General features: G+C 31.7%; 1 protein-coding gene across 1 annotated transcript; it reads left to right on the top strand.

Moving 5' to 3' along the window:
* Nucleotides 1–4,051: 4,051 nt before the first annotated feature.
* On the top strand, nucleotides 4,052–17,438 carry LOC143198261 (uncharacterized). Its single transcript, XM_076407391.1, has 7 exons — nucleotides 4,052–4,121; nucleotides 8,657–8,865; nucleotides 8,920–9,366; nucleotides 13,832–14,350; nucleotides 14,408–14,550; nucleotides 14,613–14,834; nucleotides 17,118–17,438. Exons 1-7 carry the CDS (start codon nucleotides 4,052–4,054, stop codon nucleotides 17,341–17,343), a joined length of 1,836 nt encoding a protein of 611 aa, XP_076263506.1. The 3' UTR covers nucleotides 17,344–17,438.
* The last annotated feature ends 4,554 nt before the right edge of the window (nucleotides 17,439–21,992 follow it).

A 21,992-nucleotide genomic window follows, 5' to 3' on the forward strand; every position in this document is an offset into this window, starting at 1 on the left:
ATGGGCAAAATAAGACTAAAATTAACACAATTGCTCGCTTAATTATTTACCATACATAAACTATATTGATAAAATAATGTAATCGACTAATAATTTGGTCGTAATTTCAATAATCGCCCAGAAAAAAAAGACTGCAAAAGGACGCCTCTTGTATTAACTTCTTTCGGCGTTTCTTTTTTTCCTAGTGATGTCCCACGGTGCTAAGGACGTGCCTCCGTAGCGAAAAGAAAAAAACAACTCATTCATTATATTCAGCAGCGAGACGCGAGACAAAAAAGTTTTCAAAAGACCGCTTTATTTAACCTGTTCGAGTTTTGTTTCTTTTTTCGCCGGCAAAGTTTCAGTTATGGCGAAAACTGCCTAATTTAATCCCGCGCTTTATAATACCCTCAACTTCTGAGCCATGCTCTATAATTTTAACGATATTAAACAAGTGGCGCCGCCTTTCGCCAGCAGGTAGCACGTCAGAAAAGCACCGTATCGTCTTTATTAAAAAAATTCAAAAATGTTGCATTGTTGTTATTTTTATAATATAGCGTATAAATGACATAACAAAAGTCATGACATCTTGAACATATTCCTCAATTCAAGAATACATTAATAAATGGTGAAACGGCTAGCGGCATCAAAGATTATCATTATCTTAACAGAGATGAACAATAAAATGATAAGGAGGATACAAAGAAATTAATTGTACAATTAAATATTTAAATATAAAAATTTTTGTTTAATAATAAAACAATTAAATATTGTATATGATGTACCTCCCACTGGATTGGTTTGTTTAATGTTTAGAAAATATTCTTTTTCTCCTATCCAATATATCAATGGATATTGCAAGACAATATAAGATCGATGATATTTGGGTTGCGTACCTATATTCCTACATTTAAATGGGTCACAAGGCAAAATACTTGCAACTTCATTAACAGTTGGTACATTGTGTCTTCCTAGGTCTTCTCCATATAGTAATTTGTATAGTTTAATAACAATTTTAATTGTAATTTTTAGTTTGTAATTTATAATTTATTGGACTACAACATCTACACCAACTTTTTACGATTTTGCAAGAATGTCCCTAAAATTGATGCAATTTCTCTCCCATCCATTTGTTCAATGTAACAGCTCGTGTTAATTTTTGTTCTTCGTCACGCAGAAACTAGATTTGCAAAAATGCAAAAATGCTGGCCAGTGACGTGACTTACATACAATCCTAGAAGACATTCGGTCTTACCCAGCCTGGCTACTGGCCTAACTGGGATGGTGGCCCAAATAATAAATTTACTTTACGAATTTTACACAAAAACAATTTCGATTAAATTTTTTAATAATGGAATTTTAGAGATCGGCATTTTATTTTAATTTTAATACACAACAAATAAATATAAGTAACTTTTTAAATTAAAATTAACACAAATGTAGAACGAAATTTAACTAATATTACTAAACTCTTTGGGAATATAACTGACTGTTCAATTATTTCTTTTATCTATTATTTTTAGTTTATTATTTAAATGATTCGTCTTTCCAGTAAATTTAATGTAACTGTTAGTTTTATTTCCTGTCTCCATTTTTTCCATTAAGAATACAATTTTCAAAAACATGAAAATAATAATAGAAAAATTCTTTAACTAATGAAGCAAATTATAGCAATCGTTGGCTAACCAAAAAAGAAATATAAAAAGAGCAAAATTAGTCAGACATAACATTATTGATTCATAGTGTTATTATTGATTCATAGGTAATTTTCATCGCATATAAACGTCTGAAAACTTCAATTATCCACTGCCAAAAAATAATTCTTTAACAGTTTGAGTTAGGTTCCAGTCCAATAAGTCGTGCAATTATTGTACTCGAACTTTTTTGGTCCTCATTCAGTCCTTTCATTGTCAATCACTTCAAAATCACTAGTTTTAAATCATTAATTAAAACCAGCGAGAACTGAGTTTTTGACAGAGCAACATCTACCTACTTTTCCGAAATTATTTGATGGTTTTCAACAGCAGATTGTTTGAAACCAAAAAGGTAAAGCAATGAATGTCCAAAACACAATATTGAGAAATCCATTAATGGCGTCTTTATATACTGAAAAACTCAGCAATACTAATTGAAACATTGTGATTCTATGTAGAAAAATATTAAAAACATATGATTAACTTGTTATTTTTATATTAATTCTTCATATTATTAATTATATATATTATCTCGTTATTTACTCACAAAGAGCCGGAAGTAAAATTAATGAGATTAAATATTAGTACAACTTGTGTAATATTAAAAATGCAATTGTATGGTTTCTCGTCAAAGTGTGAAATTAATTAAATAGGCAGTTCCACACAGCCGAGCGCGTTTATTCATTCAAATCTAGGCGAGCCCGTAATAAGAAATCTTTTTAAAATAAAATATACTCATTTATCGTATGGCGTCTCTTTTCAATTTCTCAACAGGCTTATCCGTATAAATCCTAAATTAATTTAGTTGAAGAAAAGAGTACCCATCGACAGACAAGCTGTATAAGAAAACTCTTTTAGGGTAATGGAAATACGAAAAGCAGTGGCGTAGGCCATCCAATTTCTAATTTACCCTTATGCAAAAGGTTTTGTTACTAATTTAACTTTAGAATTGTTTTCTTTCGAGATTTGTCTAGGTATTTTGTTTCAGTTTGTGTTCTATCATGTTTCGTTATATCAAATATGTGTTTTGGCTGCAGATACTGCTATATACGGGCGAACAGAGCAATATTTACAAGCAGCCTCAAAATGGAAAATTAATTTAAGATAATACTTTTAAAACCAAACAACTTGATGAAGAGATATATTGTTATGAGACGAGTACGTTATACCTATAAAATACATTTTCCTATAAATGTTCAGGGTACGACAAGGCAGTTTTGGAGCAATGATTTTTTGTAATTGCGACAGCTTTTAATTAGCTACAGGAACACAAATTTATTTCCGCCATTTTTCCATAAATCATAGACGTTATATTAAGTCATATAAGCATTAATTCATTTGCAGCTGCATCATAAAGATAAATCATCTTGAGAGAATGTCAGTTTATTGGCACACGTTAAATACAAGGGGTTCTCATTTTCTGCCTCCATATTACAAAACGAACTGTTTTTTCATCGAATTACATCAAATACATCTTTGATAAGTATTTCACTTCGTCAGGAGAAATATAAGGGTGGATAGAAACTATGATATAGTTAAAAATCTTACGAATGTCATCATTAAGTACGCTAATGGCGATAAGAAATAACTTTAGCAAATCTCAGCTTAGCAAAAGTTATTTTCCAAACATTTAATCGAAAGTTTCATTTGCATACTAGGAATAATTAGAAGCCAGGCACCAAATAGCTTACCTCTATTCATAAATAGAATGAATATAAAAAAATATAATAACAGGTCAATATAAAAGTCCCTGGCCTGACACATTTATGGCGCTACTAGAAGTAAATCCACATGTTTTTTAATTAGCCCTAATCCTCAAAAGATGCGTGTATAAATCTGTCGAGTTATTAGTTTGTGAATTATAGCATTTTGAGTGAAGCAACTTTTGTCATTGTGAAAAAAATGGATGAAAAAAATTTCGCGTGTTGATAAAATATTGCTTTCTGAAGGGAAAAAATACAGTTGAAGCAAAAACTTGGCTTAATGTCGAGTTTCCGGACACCGCCCCAGAAAAATCAACCATCAAAGATTGGTGTGCTAAGTTTCGACGTAATAGAAATGAGCACCGAAGACGGAGAACGCAGTGGACGCCCAAATGAAGTTGTTACCGACGAAAATATTTAAAAAATCCACAAAATGATTTTGAATGGCCGTAAATTGAAATTGAATAAAATGCCAGACACTCTAAAGATCCGAACGTATACATCATATCACTCACGAATATTTGGGCATGAGAAAACTCTGTAGAAAAAGTGAGTGCCGTGCAAGCTCACTTATGACCAGAAACAACGACGAGTTGATGATTGGGAGCAGTGTTTAAAGATGATCAAGCGTAATAAACCTGATTTTTTTCATCGATGTGTGACAATGAATGAAACATGGCTCCATCACTTGACTCCGAAGTCCTACATACGATGAACCCACTCCAAAGCGTGGAAAAATGCAACAGTAGGCTAGCAAGGTTGTGACGTCTGTATTTTGGGATGCGCATGGGATAATTTTCAGGGACTAGCTTGAAAAGGAAAGGACCATCAACAGCGTCTATTATATAGCGTTATTGGACCTATTAAAGGACGAAATCGCCGAAAAACGGCCGCATATGAAGAAAAAGAAAATGCTGCTTCACGAAGACAATGCACTATGTCACAATTCAGTGAAAACGATGGCAAAAATCCATGAATTGGGTTTCGAATTGCTTCCTCATGCACCGTATTCTCCAGATCTGGCCCCTAGTGACTAGTTCTTGTTCTCAGATCTCAAAAGAATGCTCGTTGGAAAGAAATTTTCGTCGAATGATTAGTGTCAAAGGACAAATCGTACTACAAATCGCTATAATCAGTGTATCAAAAATGTGTTTTGCTACGGTAGACCGGGAACTTTTCAATTGACCTGTTACAATATTGAACCAAAAAAGTTTTCAATTTTTAAAATAGCTAAAACCCAACATTGTATTTAATAAAATGTAGTTTCAACTTTATATGAATATTGATATCGTTATACATATTAAATGACTTATCATTTATAAACTCTACGTTTGTAACTATATATCTGGTTTATAATTATTGTTAATCTTAATGTTTGATTATAAATCCAGAATACTCAACATTGGCCAGCATCAATGTCACGTATTTTAAATTATATATATTTTAATTAATTATGAACGTTTCATATGAAAAAATATCTCAAAATTTGAAACAAGTCTCCATTTCCGTTTATAGCATGGAATGCAATACATTATTCACTAAAGGAATTTACTGCTTAACGTGGGCCTCGAATCATGGTCCTAGCCATTAAATGAATTGACTAGTGAATTAAGTTAAATAGTGTAGAGGTCTGCTGGATATCCAGTATCGCTCAAGTTAATTACTGGAAAGGATTGCATGGTTGTTCCTTGTTTGATCTTGCAACTTTATCTGTAATCATATAATTTGGTATAAAACAAAAAACTTCATGTCGTCATATTCTATCTTTGAATATAGGTCCAAGTAAAGAGAAAATAAAAATAATTAAAGTTGGAAACATGGACACAGAAACAAACGAAAAACTGAGCACTAAGATTTGGGAGAAAACTTTAAAGAATTTTCGATTTAGTGGAAAGTTACTATAAAATGGAAACAGTGAAATAAGAGGTGAAGTTATATCAACAACATCACCGTCTTCGCAGCAAACAAATTATATGCAATTTTATGCATAAAATAAAACAGAGTAATGTGTAATGTATAATATAATAATGTATGATACAGGCATAACATCAGTTACGAAACAATGTGAAGAAGAAAGAAAAATAGTAAAAACCATACTAAAACTAACAAAAAAATTAAGAAAAAAAAATATGATGAATATTGAAGCACTAGAAAACTAAAATTAAAAGAGATTTAAGTAATTGGTGCATCTTGTTGCTGAGTAGGAGAAAGTAAAATAGACCAAGGTACCCGGTGATTGAATGAAGTAAAACATGATCCGCTAAAAATAGATTTTTTTCTAGATCGTTCATAAGTATAGACTCGTTTCTTCAAACTAGCTGTAATCAAATATGAGATTACCAGACATCCTTTAGCCATCTTTAAAGCTACTACAATCCCGATCCCAGCCAGTAAATTTCGCAGTGTAAACCCAAACAAAACTCTCCGTCTTGGTTGGCGCAGTGATAAAGGCGATAGGACGGTCGTAAATTTATGTTTGTGATTATTTATAATTGTAATTATCCTAAAGGTACCAAATGAGTGCAAATGGTAGCAAGAGTGCAAAATCAGAAAAGGAAAATGATTCCAGTCACGCCAGTAACCAAGCTGGGTGATACCGGATGTTTTCAGGGATGATCTCCAACTTGGTCACACGGAAGTCGGTAGGCTTAATGCCGTGGGCCGTGGTTCGGATTTCAGTCCAGATAAACCTTCGTTGGTAAAAAGGGTACTCTAAAATATATTTAAAAAAAAAACTCACGAAAAAAACCCGATAAAAAGCAGACCATCTTTTAATTTCCAGAGTCGTGTGACGCAAGCTATAGCTATGCAACAACATATACGTAATAATATAATTGATACGCTAATGGGAGTGTAAATAAAATCTTGCGAAAAAATCTGAAAAATCCACGCCGTAAGACGGAAAGCCCGACCGTGAAGGAACGAGTGAGAGAGAGAGAAGAGGGAATGAGACGGTACGGAACGGGGAGCCTTTAGAATTAAAACATTTTACGTCTTTATTCTTTATTCGCTCGGCCCTATCAATCCGCTAACGAAAAAAAGATGCAAATTTTCCGTCTTTGGGAAATTCCCATTATTTCCCCCGGAAATAATGCGGAATAAGAGATCTCTCGGCCTGCGGAACAATTTACGAAAATAAAAGGGGTATTTGCATAAATATTGGATTCAGACATTTGTTTTTATAGTGCAGCATTTTAACTTTGGCCGTCGAATATTTTGATGGAGCACGGCCGGATGGAAAATAGCGTTTTTTCCTTGCACGATCAAAGGGGAAAATGTGCGCCTGCTTACGAGAAAATGCTTCAATATCACGAGAGCCAGTTGATATGATGTTTCCAAAACAAAAATACGTCGACTTGCTCCAGTTATTTTCATTTATTACAAAAGAAAAATCAATTTTGTTACTTGTCGGATTTTCCATTCTTGCCTATAAAACCATTTACAATTACAATCACATACATAAAGTACATCAATGCCCCAGCAGGATTCGAACCCGCGACTATCGCCTTCCTACACCACCATTGATAACAATAATTTTATACGAAGGAATTTTTGACTCAAGCAATTCGAAGCCCAATTCATGGATTTTTGACACGGTGCATTGTCTTGGTGAAGCCGCACTTTCTTTTTCTTAACGCTCCGCTTTCTCCAATAACGCTTTGTAATAGTCGCTGTTGATGGTCCTTCCTTTTTCAAGTAAGTCAATGAAAATTATTTCAGGCGCATCGTAAAATACAGACGCCATAACCTTGCCAGCCGACTGTTGTGTTTTCCCACGCTTTGGAGTGGGTTCATCGTGTGCAGTCCACTCGAATGACTGTCGATTGGACTTCGGAGCGAAATGACATGTTCTCATTGTCATTCATGTTTCATTCATTGTTACATATCGATGCAAAAACACGGGTTTCTCCATAACTCACGCTTGATCATCTTCAAACACTGCTCCGAATCATCAACTCGTCGTTGTTTTTGGTCAAAAGTGAGCTCGCGCGGCGCCCACTTTACACAGAGCTTACTCAAATATTCGTGAATGATATGATGTACACCTTCAGTTGATATCTATAGAATGTCTGTTATTTAATTGAATTTCAATTTACGGTCCAAAATCATATAGTGGTTTTTTAAATGTTTTCGTTGGTAACAACCTCTTTTGGTTTTTACTCGTTTTTACTTCAATTGTATATATATATATATATATATATATATATATATATATATATATATATATATATATATATAATTTAAAAACCAACGTTAAAATTTATCAATATAAGACGTTTTGGCGATTGATGCGTAATATGAGACTGTTCATTGTTATGCTACTGTCCATCAAACATGCTCTACTTGATACTATGTATACTGGTCACGAAAGTGCATATTTAAACTTACAAAATTCACTATAACTAGTATAAGGTTTAAGTGTTTAAAAGGAAACTTGCTCTGAAACAATATTTTAATGCTACCGAAGATTATATAAGGCAATCTTCAGTGTAAAAAATTATTTTAAATTGAAGGGGCTGCAACTAATCCAAAAGGGAAACAATAAAGGTTTTTTCATAGTTCCAAGCAGTAGTTGATGCGTTCTACTTTTTAACTATTTCTGAGAGAGGAATATGTCAGAATATATCTAAAGAATTCGAAGAGCATTTCATACAAGCAATATAACCCGTTAACATTATTAACATTTTGATCTATAAATCCTATTTATAACGTCTCCTTACTCTTCTAACACTTATATATATATATATATATATATATATATATATATATATATATATATATATATATAATATATTGCGGACCTTAAAATACTTAAAGACTATTTTTCCTTAAAATACTTAAAGACTATTGTGTACCCAAATGGAAAACAATTTGACAATCCAAAATGAGTCGAAAATGTTCAATCCAGATTAGGTTAAAAACCTGTACGAAATGCTACCGAAGAGTCTGATTGAAGTTGTGACTGAAATAAAAGTTATTTATAAAAATACTCATCAATTATTCTTTTGTCAAACTGTGTTATTGTTTCGTATTCAACCTATAATTAATCAATAGCTTCTTGTAATGTTTACATGTATCCTATTTATTTAAAAGCAAAATATTTACATTTTTCAAGAATAGAAATAAAATATCTGTAGTGTCCTAAGGTTTGGCGGGATATGTAGCTTACTTGAAGATATATTAAGTATTACCCTATTTTTACAACATATTACATAATGCCCAAAGATATCCTGCATGTTTTGAAAACACATATTGAATTGCCAAAAATAAATTTTACAGCTCACTCCGACAAGGCTTTCGAGGCTCACAACGCTCTGCCATTTGACAACTCCAATTCTCACTACAAACTATCACAACCCGGCGATGTGGGCTTGCCCATGTTTAAGTCCAGAAGCGCGGAAGAGACCGAAGCCGCTCACGATCTTCTTTCACTATCTCAGAGCCTACCTCCTTTACCAGCTCCAAGCGTGGTGATGATACACCATACGGTAAGTATAATCCAAGCATCACCGTTGAAACATATTAATTGAAACCAATTCCAGATACCAACCGAAGAAGACCCACCGTCACCAACGCATTGCTATAAGCCCCTATCGATTGACGCTCACCCTAATGGCACAGGCCTCTACCAGAACCAGTATCGCCAAGAAGTCAAACCAGCGCAACATCCACAACAAACCAACAAAACCTACAGGGACCAACCGAAGATATTTGTGTACGCTGACGAGCCTGATTCGAGATCACCTGGTTCTGGCGACGATGACAGGAACACCGGCAGCGTCGTGGTTCAGCAAAGAGATCCGGTCATTGTGGAAAACTCAGCAGGAATCCCGACGTCGGTAGTGGTGAATAACAGGCAACGTTGTACGGCCGATCAAGACCAGCAGAATACGGTATACGTTGTTCAGGTACCAAACAAAGAAGATGAGGTGGAGTTAAAAGAGACGTCAGTTATAAGTAGCAATGGTTCAGCGAAGGATAAAACTAAGGTAAGGCTTACCACAAGAAACATTAAGGTTGAACACCATTTCTAATCTAAATTGTATGCTTGGAGGAAATATTGAACGTTGAGTTGAATCAATGGTACAAACGATATTGTAATATAAAAGAAAACCGTATGTCGTATACACTTCCCTTATCACATTTTAAACCAGTTACTAGTTTACAGATTTCCAAGAACAACCAAATAAATTTTCTACATTTTGTGTGTCCTCAAATCAGGAACAACAACACACTACTCAATAGTAATAATGTTTCTACAAAGTCAATGCATTTTTATAGAATTATTTGTTTTTAGTTACCTTGTATTTTAAGTAGATTTTAAGTACCTTTTGTACCACTAAGTTGTGAAGGAGTTTGTTTATCGTCAATTTCGATCTCATCTCTGCAGTCACTGTCTTTTCTCTTTGATTGGTATTTTTATTCGTGTGTTGATTCTTAAAAGCAAAGCAATTCCTAAAGGTATTCTCCGTAAATTTTTCATATTTAGTTATTATGTGTACTTTTTATATTTTATGTGTTCATACTTATATTGTCTATATTATCCCTTCCGCATGTAAATAAGCTTCAGTTCTTTCTTACGGGTTGTTTTCATCCTCTCTCCAAATTTTATTGATATCTCCTATATTTGTTGCCTTTCATACCCTTCGTTTTACTTTTGTTCTGTATTTTTTGTAAATTTCGTAGTTTCTAGTTACCTTTTCATTCAGATAGACTTTCCGGTTTTCTTCTTTTTATTTCTATTTCTATATGTTCAGGCCACCATAATATTTGTTTTTGATCATATCGTCTTTTGTTAATACGAGATATCAGTTTAATTGTTACAGCACTTACAAAATAAATCAATTCTTAAAACAATTGCAATAATTCTAGAATGCTTCAATTGTTCGTCCTTCGAAATGCTCCATCACTGTCTAGTTTCCGTGTTAACATTCGGGCCTATATTTTTGCTTATAATTTAATTCTGTCGCTCACAAGTTCTTATAGTTTCGACTATAAACCTTCCTTTGTTATATGCTTTTGTTTTATAAATTCACTGTCTTATCTTGAACGTATATGCGATAGATTATTCGTCGTTTCTGTTGTATGTAAATCAACTAAGGACGCGTAATTTTTTAGATCTATATCTTGCAACGTTGCACTGAAAAATGTCAGCTAGTACTTTGGATTCGAAGAATAGATCGTACAATAGAATTTCATATTTGAAGCGATATTAAAATGGAAAGTGGATGTTAAATAATTTTAGGCAGTGTTATTTTCGGTTGTTGCTATATTTTTCGAACTACTAAAGGGTATGCATTTCTTAACAAAGCAATAAACGAATATTGCAAGTAATAAATACGCTAATTTGTGCATTATAGGTTCAAATGAATTTTGCAAAGAATATTATCAATTATAAAATAGTTTCATGGATTTCAATTCCTTCTTTGTTTGTGAGTTGTTAGTTATACTTAAAACAAAGTAAAAAATAGTATATAAATGGAAGAAGGCAAAATAAGGATGAGCTATATGCGAGGGGGAGATCAAAGAGTCGAATAAATTAGCAAAGAACGATGAAATTTTTTTATACATTTTGGTAAAAAAATTCCTTTAATTCTGGTATATTTTTTTTGCAATATATATTTTAGATGATAAATATATATAAAAGATAACTATATGGCTACATAATGAAAGTAACGAAAATATGTAGCAATTAAAATGAAACTAAAGAATGAATTATCAATATTATGGCGTTCAGCGATTAATATAATGTTTATAATATAAATGTCCTGTATACTTATATTTGATGATCTGAAGTTGTTACAGTTCTGAAAATATTCTTAATTATGGTAGTTCAGTCATCAATGTTCAGATGTTATAATAATGTTCATGATGGTGTAGTAACTTAAATTTGTCAATATTTTGCTAATTATTAAAACATAATTGCATTTATAATTAATTACATGTCATGTTTTAATATACAGACATTTGTGATCATTTGTTGAAATTACTGTTGAAACAAGTTTTATTAACATATAATTTTAAATTATTTGCATTACTCTATTATGAGACAAACATGACTAAAATAATAAATTGTGGTCGATCATAGGGCGATCACCAGTAATCTCTACTACTATGTTGTAGTCATTGTTTTCTTTCCTATTTCTCTATTTACTAATACATAATGTATAACGAATTGTTTATTTCTGCTTTTTACTACCATTGTAGATTGGTAGACTTTTTATGATCAAAGTATAGATTATTTATTATCATATTCATCATCAATCATTCATATTCATTATATTCATCATCATTCTATTCATTAAGTTATGTTTGTAAATGAGTATGAATGAGTGTGAAATGAATATTATTGGAAGCTTACGGTGAACATTTTACATAAGTTTATGTCGACACTGTTGCTCTGGTTTTAATAATCATTCAAATATACGAGATATCGATTTGAACATATCGAGTTTTCTCGGTCCAGTTTATATCAGTATCTGTACCAGTTGCAATTGCTTGAGTACGACTTTTACACTGTTTCACTAAAGTGATGGTAGTCAGTATGATAGAGACCTACACAGTCAAAACCTCGCATCGCCTCCATATCGTTAAGCATCGAACAAAACCGAGAACTCCTCTTCGATTTCATCGTGTCAATTGCTACATTATACGATGCTGGAATATATTGTTAGTCACCACAAAGTTATTTAGCGATTAAAATGACAACAAATGTTAACAACTGTTATCGATTTCTCCATAGCCAAATGTTTGTATTCTTGCCAAATCTTGAATTTGTATGTGCAGGTAATTTAATTATTATATTTCTTATAAATCAATGTGATTTTATCGTGAATTGCGATGGGTAGGCCTAAACCAAACAAGAAATTTCTTAGAGTTTAATAAACCTAATCAAAATCGTTTTACGCCAAATGGAGTTCATAAATAGAAGTTCGGGCGCATTTTCCATTAATATAAAGGCAATTTCCACGAAACGTAGAGGCCGTTTTTGTCGAAATTAATAAAATTTATTCCGCTTTGATTTGTCCGCTTCGTGTAACTTTTTCACGGGCCTTGTCCCGGCGGTGTCGCGAGAACTCAAAAATATCTGTTGGTCGGATCTTGACGTGTCGAAAGAGCCGCCTTCCACTTGCCGGCATCGAGTCCGTTTGACGTGGCCTCGATAAGTTTTCAATATTGTTTCTGCTAAATTAACGTGTCGAAAAACTGCGAGGCGCCATTCGGCACGGAAAGGGTTTTTAATTAAAATTTTGTCGCAAATAAGTTCGAATTCTCGATAAAATACATCGTACAAATCATTTTTGATATTGAAGACTTAATAACACAAAAAATCGTTTAATAATTATAATAGTATATCGTAATTTGACACATGTTCCTTTCTTTAAAATAATCTTTCTTCCAGACTCGTGAAAATTGCTTGAAAACGTTCTTAAATAACGGAAACAATATCCAGTATTTCCGAATAATTACAATTCAATCTCGTTCCTAGTTATTTATATAAATTTACGATTCTTTCTTCCTAAAGTCGTTATCAAATTTGTATAAAAAATGACCCAATTTTCTTAGTATTTGAAAAACAAAATGGTACAAAATCTATAGTATTAAACATAGTTTCTACCAATTTCTATAATTTCTTCTAATACTTCTGACAATATGGTTTTGCCATGTCGACAAAGCCACGATTCATTTTCGTGTTTCTTCCGTATTTAGAAACCGGATATTAGCCATAATGAATTAATATGAACAAATAATTATCAGAAGACATATAAGGTATATCTGTTGTAGCAGAACTTCATTATCAATCTATACTGTTATCCAATATAATTTATTTTAACATTACAGTAAATCTAATGTATACATTATCAAAGGACTTAAAACTAAAATTAAGTACACAGTTGTGATAGTTTGTAAGTTAGAGTTGTGTTCGATTATATTTACTTTGAACTTTTTTCCATGTCATCTATGAGTTACAGTTCTAGACGCGCTTGGAGTTGTATCCCCTGGGGGCATAGTTCACATAATTAACAAATTTATATCCTAGTAATATATTTTTTTCATTAGAAAGCATATTTACCTTCTACGTTTAGTTTTTGTGTCCTTCGGTACAATGTTTCCTTGTAAAGACATACGATAAAACTAAATTTAATCACTGCATTCTCCTTAATGCATTTACCATATCTACAAAACTATAATTATCATTATTGTTTTGAAAAATTTTGCATACGTTTGACAACCGGACAACTTTGACAGGCTAGTTCAGTTACACGTTCGAACATCTCAGACAGCAGCGTGTTTCTTTTTAACTATAATAAAATGAGAAAGAAAATATTGTCTGATTCTAAAACAAATTTACAAATTCCGGCAGACAATACATTAAACATATTGATGACGTACGTACAAAAAAACTTCGGATAGACTATATAATAATCACATATCTTTAATTTCCCCTTTCAGATTAGCAATCGCAAAGATATTATAATCGACGCCAAAATCAATCACCACTCACCTGAAACATTCGACATTGACGGATCCAACGACGTAATCATCTTGCCGCTCTCTCCTGAGCCCGATTATCCTCAAGGTCCAAAAGAATACGTCTCCGCTGCCGGTATATCGAAATCCCCACAAGTTGTTATGGGCGGTATCTCTTCCACGTTGGAGGTGATCAATGTGGAGGAGCAGAACAATCGGAAAACCGCCTGGAAACCTCTCAGCGAGACGGTGAAACGGACGTACTCTAGAGTATTTCCTAACTCCGATGCAGACGACAACGCCATGGACAGCGATTCGGGAGAGCCAGAGAACAATTCGGATCAATCAAACCAGGGCTCTAACAAAAACACGACTCTTCATCTGGATATACCCGACATGAGAACGAAGAAAGCGAAGACGGATCCACCTAAGAACTTCAACGAGATCGAGGGGAAACCAGCACCCAAACCTAAAGAGGAATCGCCGCGGAAAGCTAAAACAGTAACTTTGTCAATAAATATTTTTTAAAAATAACTAGAAACGCGATAAAATTTCCAGAAATTTTACAAGGTAATTGAGGACGATCTTGACGATGACCCCGATCCCCCCGAGTCCGATAAAACCACCAAGTTTATCTGTAACGAGTGCGGAAAATGCTACGCAACCTCCAGCAACTTGTCTCGACATAAACAAACACACAGGTAAGGTATTGAGATCTAGGGGAATATAGCTATCATTGTAAGATTATGACTCATTGATACAGAAGCCTAGATTCTCAGTCTGCGAAGAAGTGCGCTACTTGTGGCAAGGCCTACGTTTCCATGCCAGCTTTGGCCATGCATCTACTCACACATAAACTAGCTCACAGTTGCGGTATTTGTGGAAAACAGTTTTCCAGGCCATGGCTTCTTCAAGGTCACTTAAGGTCGCATACCGGTGAAAAACCATACGGATGTGCTCACTGTGGAAAAGCATTTGCAGATAGGTAAGTTTTTCCAATTATCTAGTATAAGTGTACTTGGTTCTAGAACTCTTATATAAACAGTAATTTAAGTTGGAACTATTCAAGTTCCTCAACCAATGAATATCTTAAGCGTTTATTATTTCTGACACGAAAACTGTTTCTGAAAACCAAAGTCTTATGCAAAAAATTGAGGTGTGTAGTAATATAAGTTTATTTATTTTCTAATTAAGACTGTAAATCAATGCCAATACTGAATAAATTTGTTTATTAATGTTCCAACGCAAAAGTCAATAGCTATTTCTTGAAAATCAATAATTTCTTCATACAAAACCATGTAATTTCGATATTAATTATAGTCAGTAGTGTCGACAGATAAAGTTATCTTTCAGTTATTTTGTTTATTCGAATCGCCGTACTGTCTGTATGTGTAAATCAATCTACTTTTAGCCCAGTTACCAGCATCCATCACATTAATATATTTGAATTAAATAGAAGAAAAGGATCTTCTAATATTATCAAGGGATCATATGTTCTAAAAAAACAAGAATTATGTTAATTGAAACACAAAATCCAAAACACAAAAAGCGTACATCAAACAGCATGATGTACTAATACTATCAGATATCCGAGATCTTAAGCATCAAATGTTCAATAGATTATTCTTGTACAGGCCATCGAGTAACAAATACATGTTTGGTTGAATAATGTTATTTTAACAAAGGTTTAAGGCTTGTGATGTAAGCTTATTACCGTTAATGAATATTTGTTCAATATGTATATTTTTTATATTATTTGTTTACACTATTAGCAGCAGACAATTTTACAAAATAATTTTATAGCTATGAAATATTTGATTAATTATATGAACAATATGGAAATGCACCAACAAATTAAAAAGATATAGATACTGCTACAATGAGGCAAACGCTAATTTGTATTTTTATTTTTATTAAAATTTCAGTAATGACATTTGTAATTTGAAAATGAACATATCCTAAGATTTATCTATTGTATATTCTTCATATTAGTTAAGATTTTTGTGATTCTTTGCTACAGTCATTATGTCCGATTACAAGAATATCTAAATATTTATTAAAAATAATACATTGATATGTGTTTTGTAACCATATATTACGTGCTTTACTTGATTTTAATGCGCTTTTCACTGATGCTATCAATTTATATGTTATGTCACCTGATTTTGGTATTAAGCAGCTTCTAATAATATTTTTTTAATACATTAGTATAGATTTTAGGCAAACTTTTCATCATTATCTTGTTTCTCTTTTTCTTTTTAATTAATTTAATTTGAAATTTTTAAGGCAATAACCTATGTTTGCCATTTTAACTTAACATCCACATCATTCAGCAAAATGTTACCTGTTAACTGTATAACTAAGTCTTCATAATATCATCTCTTAAAGAGCTTAATTATTAAATACCACACACAATGTTATGAATGATTTTTTGTAAATATAAATATATATTATTATCGGAAGAATAAAGCGATTTCTAATATAATTGAACACTTTTGAACGAAACAATTTTGAATTTTTCTTGAAAAGTATAAATAAGTGGTAAATAAATACATTAAATCAAAACAAAAAAATGGATAGAAAAAAATATATGAAAAATAACAGTCTTTTCAATAAAATTGTTCATCAATATGTTAGTGAGTTTCATAATTAATACATAATTGTGGATAATTCTAAGATAAAAGACCAGAAAACAACAAAATACCAAGGTTTTGAAAGGAAATAGATTTCGAAAAAGAAGAAGATTATGACGACGAGTTTTTGGGCAACTGATTTTTGTTACAGCGATTCAATAGAGAAGCAAAAACAATAAACCAATCCATCTTTCCATCAAAATATAGCACGAGTATATCCTAGTAATCTTGAACGCCAAAATCATAAAATCATTAAATTAGAAAAATGTCGCGATTCACCATATTTTCGGGACTTAGCTCCCATTGACGAATTAAAGAAAGTTCTTTCAAATTAGTCCATTTACAGTAGAAAAGTGCAAATCGAAAAAAAAATTGTAGGATGCTGAAGAGGGTTTCATTAAAAATTAAATCGAAATTTATATTATTTGGATGTCTCTATTTTCCCAAGGACGGTCATAATAGCATAACCATTATTTCCATATCTTTAAGCATTCGATATATGATATCATATATACGTCTAATCTATTTACATTATCCTATTAATATATTAACAAGTAATTAGAATTCTAGAACATTTCCTCAAAGGAATCAACATATTTAATTATCTACTGCAAACTTTTATATTGTTCTTATAGGTCTAATCTTAGAGCTCATATGCAAACTCACTCCATGGAAAAACGATTCGAATGTCCAAACTGCATGAAAACCTTTGCTCTCAAATCGTACTTGAACAAACACATGGAAGCTACCTGTGCCGATTGGGACAATAACGATAAAAACCGAAGGGACATCATCAAAAAGAACGCAGAAACACAAACGATCACCGTTGATGACACCACATTTTCGATCATCGTTGATTAAGAACTGACCTTGACCAATAACTATAGAGTGGTACAAGGGAAATATATAAATCGGTCGTTGGAAAAGAATAAAAGACAATCAATGTTCCTTTAATCTCTAAATATGTTGTCAATAGAACAGAGATATATGACTAAATCGGCGAAAATTGTGTTGGGTTTTGGAACAAGTTTTTGGTAAAAATATATGGATTATTTCAAAGATATGAACAATACAATAAAGCAATCTCTGATGAATGGAGTATATAATTTTTTCTGATAATCACATGGTCTTGTTATACTATTGTTTATTTTGAATACAAATATTTAGTAATAATATCGAATAGCTTCAGTTTCTGGAAAACCTTGATTTAATTAAGGGCATATGGCCCTAATACTAGTGTCCACAACCTAGCAATTTTGTCTTAATAATGTTGTCCAAATCTATGCGCTCTGCATATGTTCTATTATTTTTATTATAATAAGTAATATAATTTATAGCTCATATGCAGAATTAACAACACCATCCTGACAAAATAGGAACTTATTACCATACCCAACCTTATACATTTAATAAAAGAACGCATAAAGTTGCATTTAAACGAAAAAGTACCAAATCACAGCAAAACGTTATTGCTCCAACTTCCTTTTTACATATTTCCCGTTGACCTAAAAGAGAAAGATATTCCTTCATTTAGAAATTGCTCAAGAAACAACACTTTTATTAAATATGTTTCCCTTTTATCAAATTACGTTCACTCGACATCACATGGTGTGCTTCCTAAAATATGGAGGGTTATTCGAAAATACGTCTCGACCTTTTTTTTCGGAAAAAAGAATATTAATGTTCCGCTTAAATACAAACGAATTTTGAGTATGTTCCCGGCATTTTTATTACAACTATGTTATTATGGAGCCGATTCTCTCACAGTCGGACAAACAGCGATCGTTTGATGTCTTCGAGGCGTTCAAAGTACACTCCCCGATTGCTTATTTGAGTTTGTTCCGGTACAATTAGGTCTTGTACAAATTTAAGCAATATTACAGATATTAAAAATGACGCTTACAGAATAAGTAGAAAAACCGTTTCGAGTTTATGATATGCAACGAAATTTTAAATCTATTTTAGAGTCATTTTAAGATATATAGGCTTTAGTGATTTTGAACAATTATGACGTTGCTCTAAACATATAGACGACCAGATTTCCGATATTGTTTTAGAGACATTAGTCGAGATTTTTCCTGCAAAGTATTATAATAAAATCCATGATTAAAAAAAAATTATTTAAAAAAAAATTGTGTTGTATACAGACGTAATATGCAGGATAAGTTCTCTCCAAATTTTGTACTTTTATATAATAGTAATTTATGTGTAAGGTCACTGATATCCTATTTTTAGTATCAAAAGTTACTTAACGTATTAAAAAAATTTGGTCTAAATCATTGAGTAACTTTCGATAAAATCACATTTTTTACATTCATAATTTAATTGATTACGATTGCCCGTTCATTTATTAAAATTTCTTGATGTAGACTTAATGTTTACAACGAAGTTATACGGGGTTTTATACAAACTGTACAATCTATCCAACTGCGTACAAGAAGTATTCGGTATATTATTCGTACATTTTAGTTATAAAATTTTTATTAGTTTTTTATGTTATAACAACCTGTGTTAAATTAATGATCTCCATGTAGTTTAAGACTTATTTATTAAATAGATGTACTAGCATATTTATTGATATATTAATTTATACATTCATTATTTTAATTAATTGAGTTTTGAGATTATGTGGAATTTATTCTAGAGTTTGTTAAAAGTTAAGCCAACTACAAGAAAACCTTAAATTTCAGTAACAACTTGCATATTACATTATTTATATGGTAATCATTAGACTAAATTATTGAGATTATATATTACTTCCATCTTGTATTTCACGACAAATTTAATGAACAATCGCTACTACCACTTGAATAACTTCGAATTTTATCTAAAACAATATGTCTAGTCTTTCAAATTAGAAGTAAAACTGAGCTTTTCATTCGTTCAATTTATTCAGTTAGCAATCTATGTGCATAACCATTAATAAGGGACAATACCGGGTCAATATAAGATCCTGCAGGACAATAACTTTGTCTTGTTTCAGCTAAAAGTTCCGTTTTAGCTGCTATTTTTTTTTGTTCATAGTTGGAAGTAGGTTTTAGTAAACCATATCCATTAGTACATATAAACATTTTTTTTATCATCAGCTAGCTCAATAAAGCAACCAATGCGTCACATGAAAATGTATGAAAATGTGAGCACTTTGCAATATTGCCCCATTAACTTTTTACTTTTGGTTTATACTTTATTTTGTAATTCCAATACATCTGTTTCATATTTTATCGAAAGACTTGAACAACAGTTGATTACAGCAGACCTAATAATTTTAGTGTAGGATTGTGTCTTTAAAAAGTGTTTCATTAGCACTTTTCATTTATACCTTTTAAAACCTATAGTTTTTTAACAGTGCATGAAGAGATCATCTAAATACCTCGAAAATATATATTCGTAAGTTTTTTATAACCTGGAAGATTAACGAATAGAGTGAACATTAAGATGATCTTGATTCATTGCCCGTTTCCTATATGGATGCTGTCTGTTTAATGAATCAAACATCACATTGTTCTTCATTTTTTGAGAAATTTTAGCTATCTCGCATATATTAATATATAGTGTAGCTCTAAGACAATTTAATTTAATTATTTAATAGTATTACCATATACCTCTCTAACCCAGAATAATGCTAAGAGGCCCCCATTATCTTTTTTCTGCCCAAAGCAAATTATTAGAGACGCCGGTTTATAATCTTTAATAATTACCATTAATATTTTGAAGAATTTTGTAGACGTTTGAAAACAGGGTCGACTAGTATCAAACCAAATATAATGTTATATACTAATTTGGTTACATGTTCAGACGCTCTAATATCATTCTATCTCCTATAAAAATTTTATTTCTATATATTAACAAGAATAAAATGATTAGAGAAAATCCTGCAATACTGTATTCGACGTCATCAGTGATAATGATTGAATGGCTGTTTTATTGGACAAGCTGTGTATCTATAATTATTCTATAGCTAGTATATTTATTTCAATACATTAATATTATTTTATATATATTTATATTTGTTTTATGTTAAATATAATTTCATAATACAAATATAATTAGCTAATTTAATTCAAATACTTTATATTCTATTTCTAAACGATTATTTAAAAAATTTTTAACATACGGCTCATTTAACAAACTCCTACAAATCCTCAAAACAACCAAATATATATTGTACCTGTTTGTTAATTATATTATTTATATATTTATTTATATTTTATATACTTATTTATTTATTTATTTATTTATTTGCTAATTTTTATGTATTTATGTAATAATCTTAATGTAGTTATGCTAATTTATTTAAAGCTTCTGTCAAAATTAAGTAGTACTATATTTGAAGGTAAGCAGAAACATTTATACATTCATAAATAATACAAATTTTAATCAAAAAATATACCGTATCGTTTTTTTAATGGCGATATATCATCAACAACATCTACCAAAAAAACAACAAGACAGCTCAATGGTGCTATTTTAATTTTGACAAGCCCTTATTTTAACAACCGAAAATAATTGTTAAAATATGCGTAATAATTTTAGAGCTTTATTAAAATTCAACAGAAATAATACCGTCGGGGACGGGCTCCCCGTCCTATCTGTTACAATAGCGCCCCCAGGCACCAATGTTTGTCTCTATACCGACAAAAAAAATCTAATAGAAAACGTGTGCGACGAATTTTTCCATCTTGGAAAAATGTTATTAAAGTTTGAAGTGGACGCTGGCCATCCAAATTTTTCTGACACTTTTCACATTTCACATAATTCAGTTTTCAATGAGATATCGACGACATGTGCCCCCGAAAAACCTGACAGAATTATTAAATTTACGGAAAAAAAAGTTTGTTTTAGGGACCGGACCGAATGCATGGTGTGGGGAATTGAGAATTTGCCAGGTCCGAAATGTCACGGACGTAATGGCAAATCAATTCCTTTGCATCGGTGACATGATACGAGGGTACGTCCAAAACTATTTTTGTTCTTTCAAACGGCTACATTGTAGGAAATGTGTTGAGTAAGAATTATTTATCCAAATAGTCTTAACTAATATCTTCTTTTTTAATCAATAAAAATAAATTTAATTTACGAAATATAAATAAATGAAAACTTAAAAACAAAACAATTTCCGAACCGTTTCCCCGAAAATAAAACTGGTTTTTAGAGAATCATTCAGTAGAGACATGTATCTTCCACTTCAGTAACTTTTCTTGATACCGATGTAAGCTTTACAGCTGATATGATGAGATGCATTCCAATAATAAATTTCAGAGATCCATAATCATGAAGAGTTAGAGTCAATTTGCAACGCAATACTACCAACAAATAAATAACAATAATACTTCCATACTTTTCACAAACCAAAATTTTCACAATTACTAAATGCAATCATTTGTAGCAGCATGCTGAAAATATTAATAAAGTTCTCAGTCAGGGCAATAAATGCAAGTATTAATTTGAATGTCATCTTCAGATGCTGGTGCTAAAGAATCTCGAATTATCTTTAGTATTATTAAACTTTT

This window comes from Rhynchophorus ferrugineus, unplaced genomic scaffold (assembly GCF_030347505.1).
Source record: "Rhynchophorus ferrugineus isolate W39M unplaced genomic scaffold, kcgeb_rfMv2 rfM6, whole genome shotgun sequence".
In the NCBI taxonomy this organism is placed as follows: Eukaryota; Metazoa; Arthropoda; class Insecta; order Coleoptera; family Curculionidae; genus Rhynchophorus; species Rhynchophorus ferrugineus.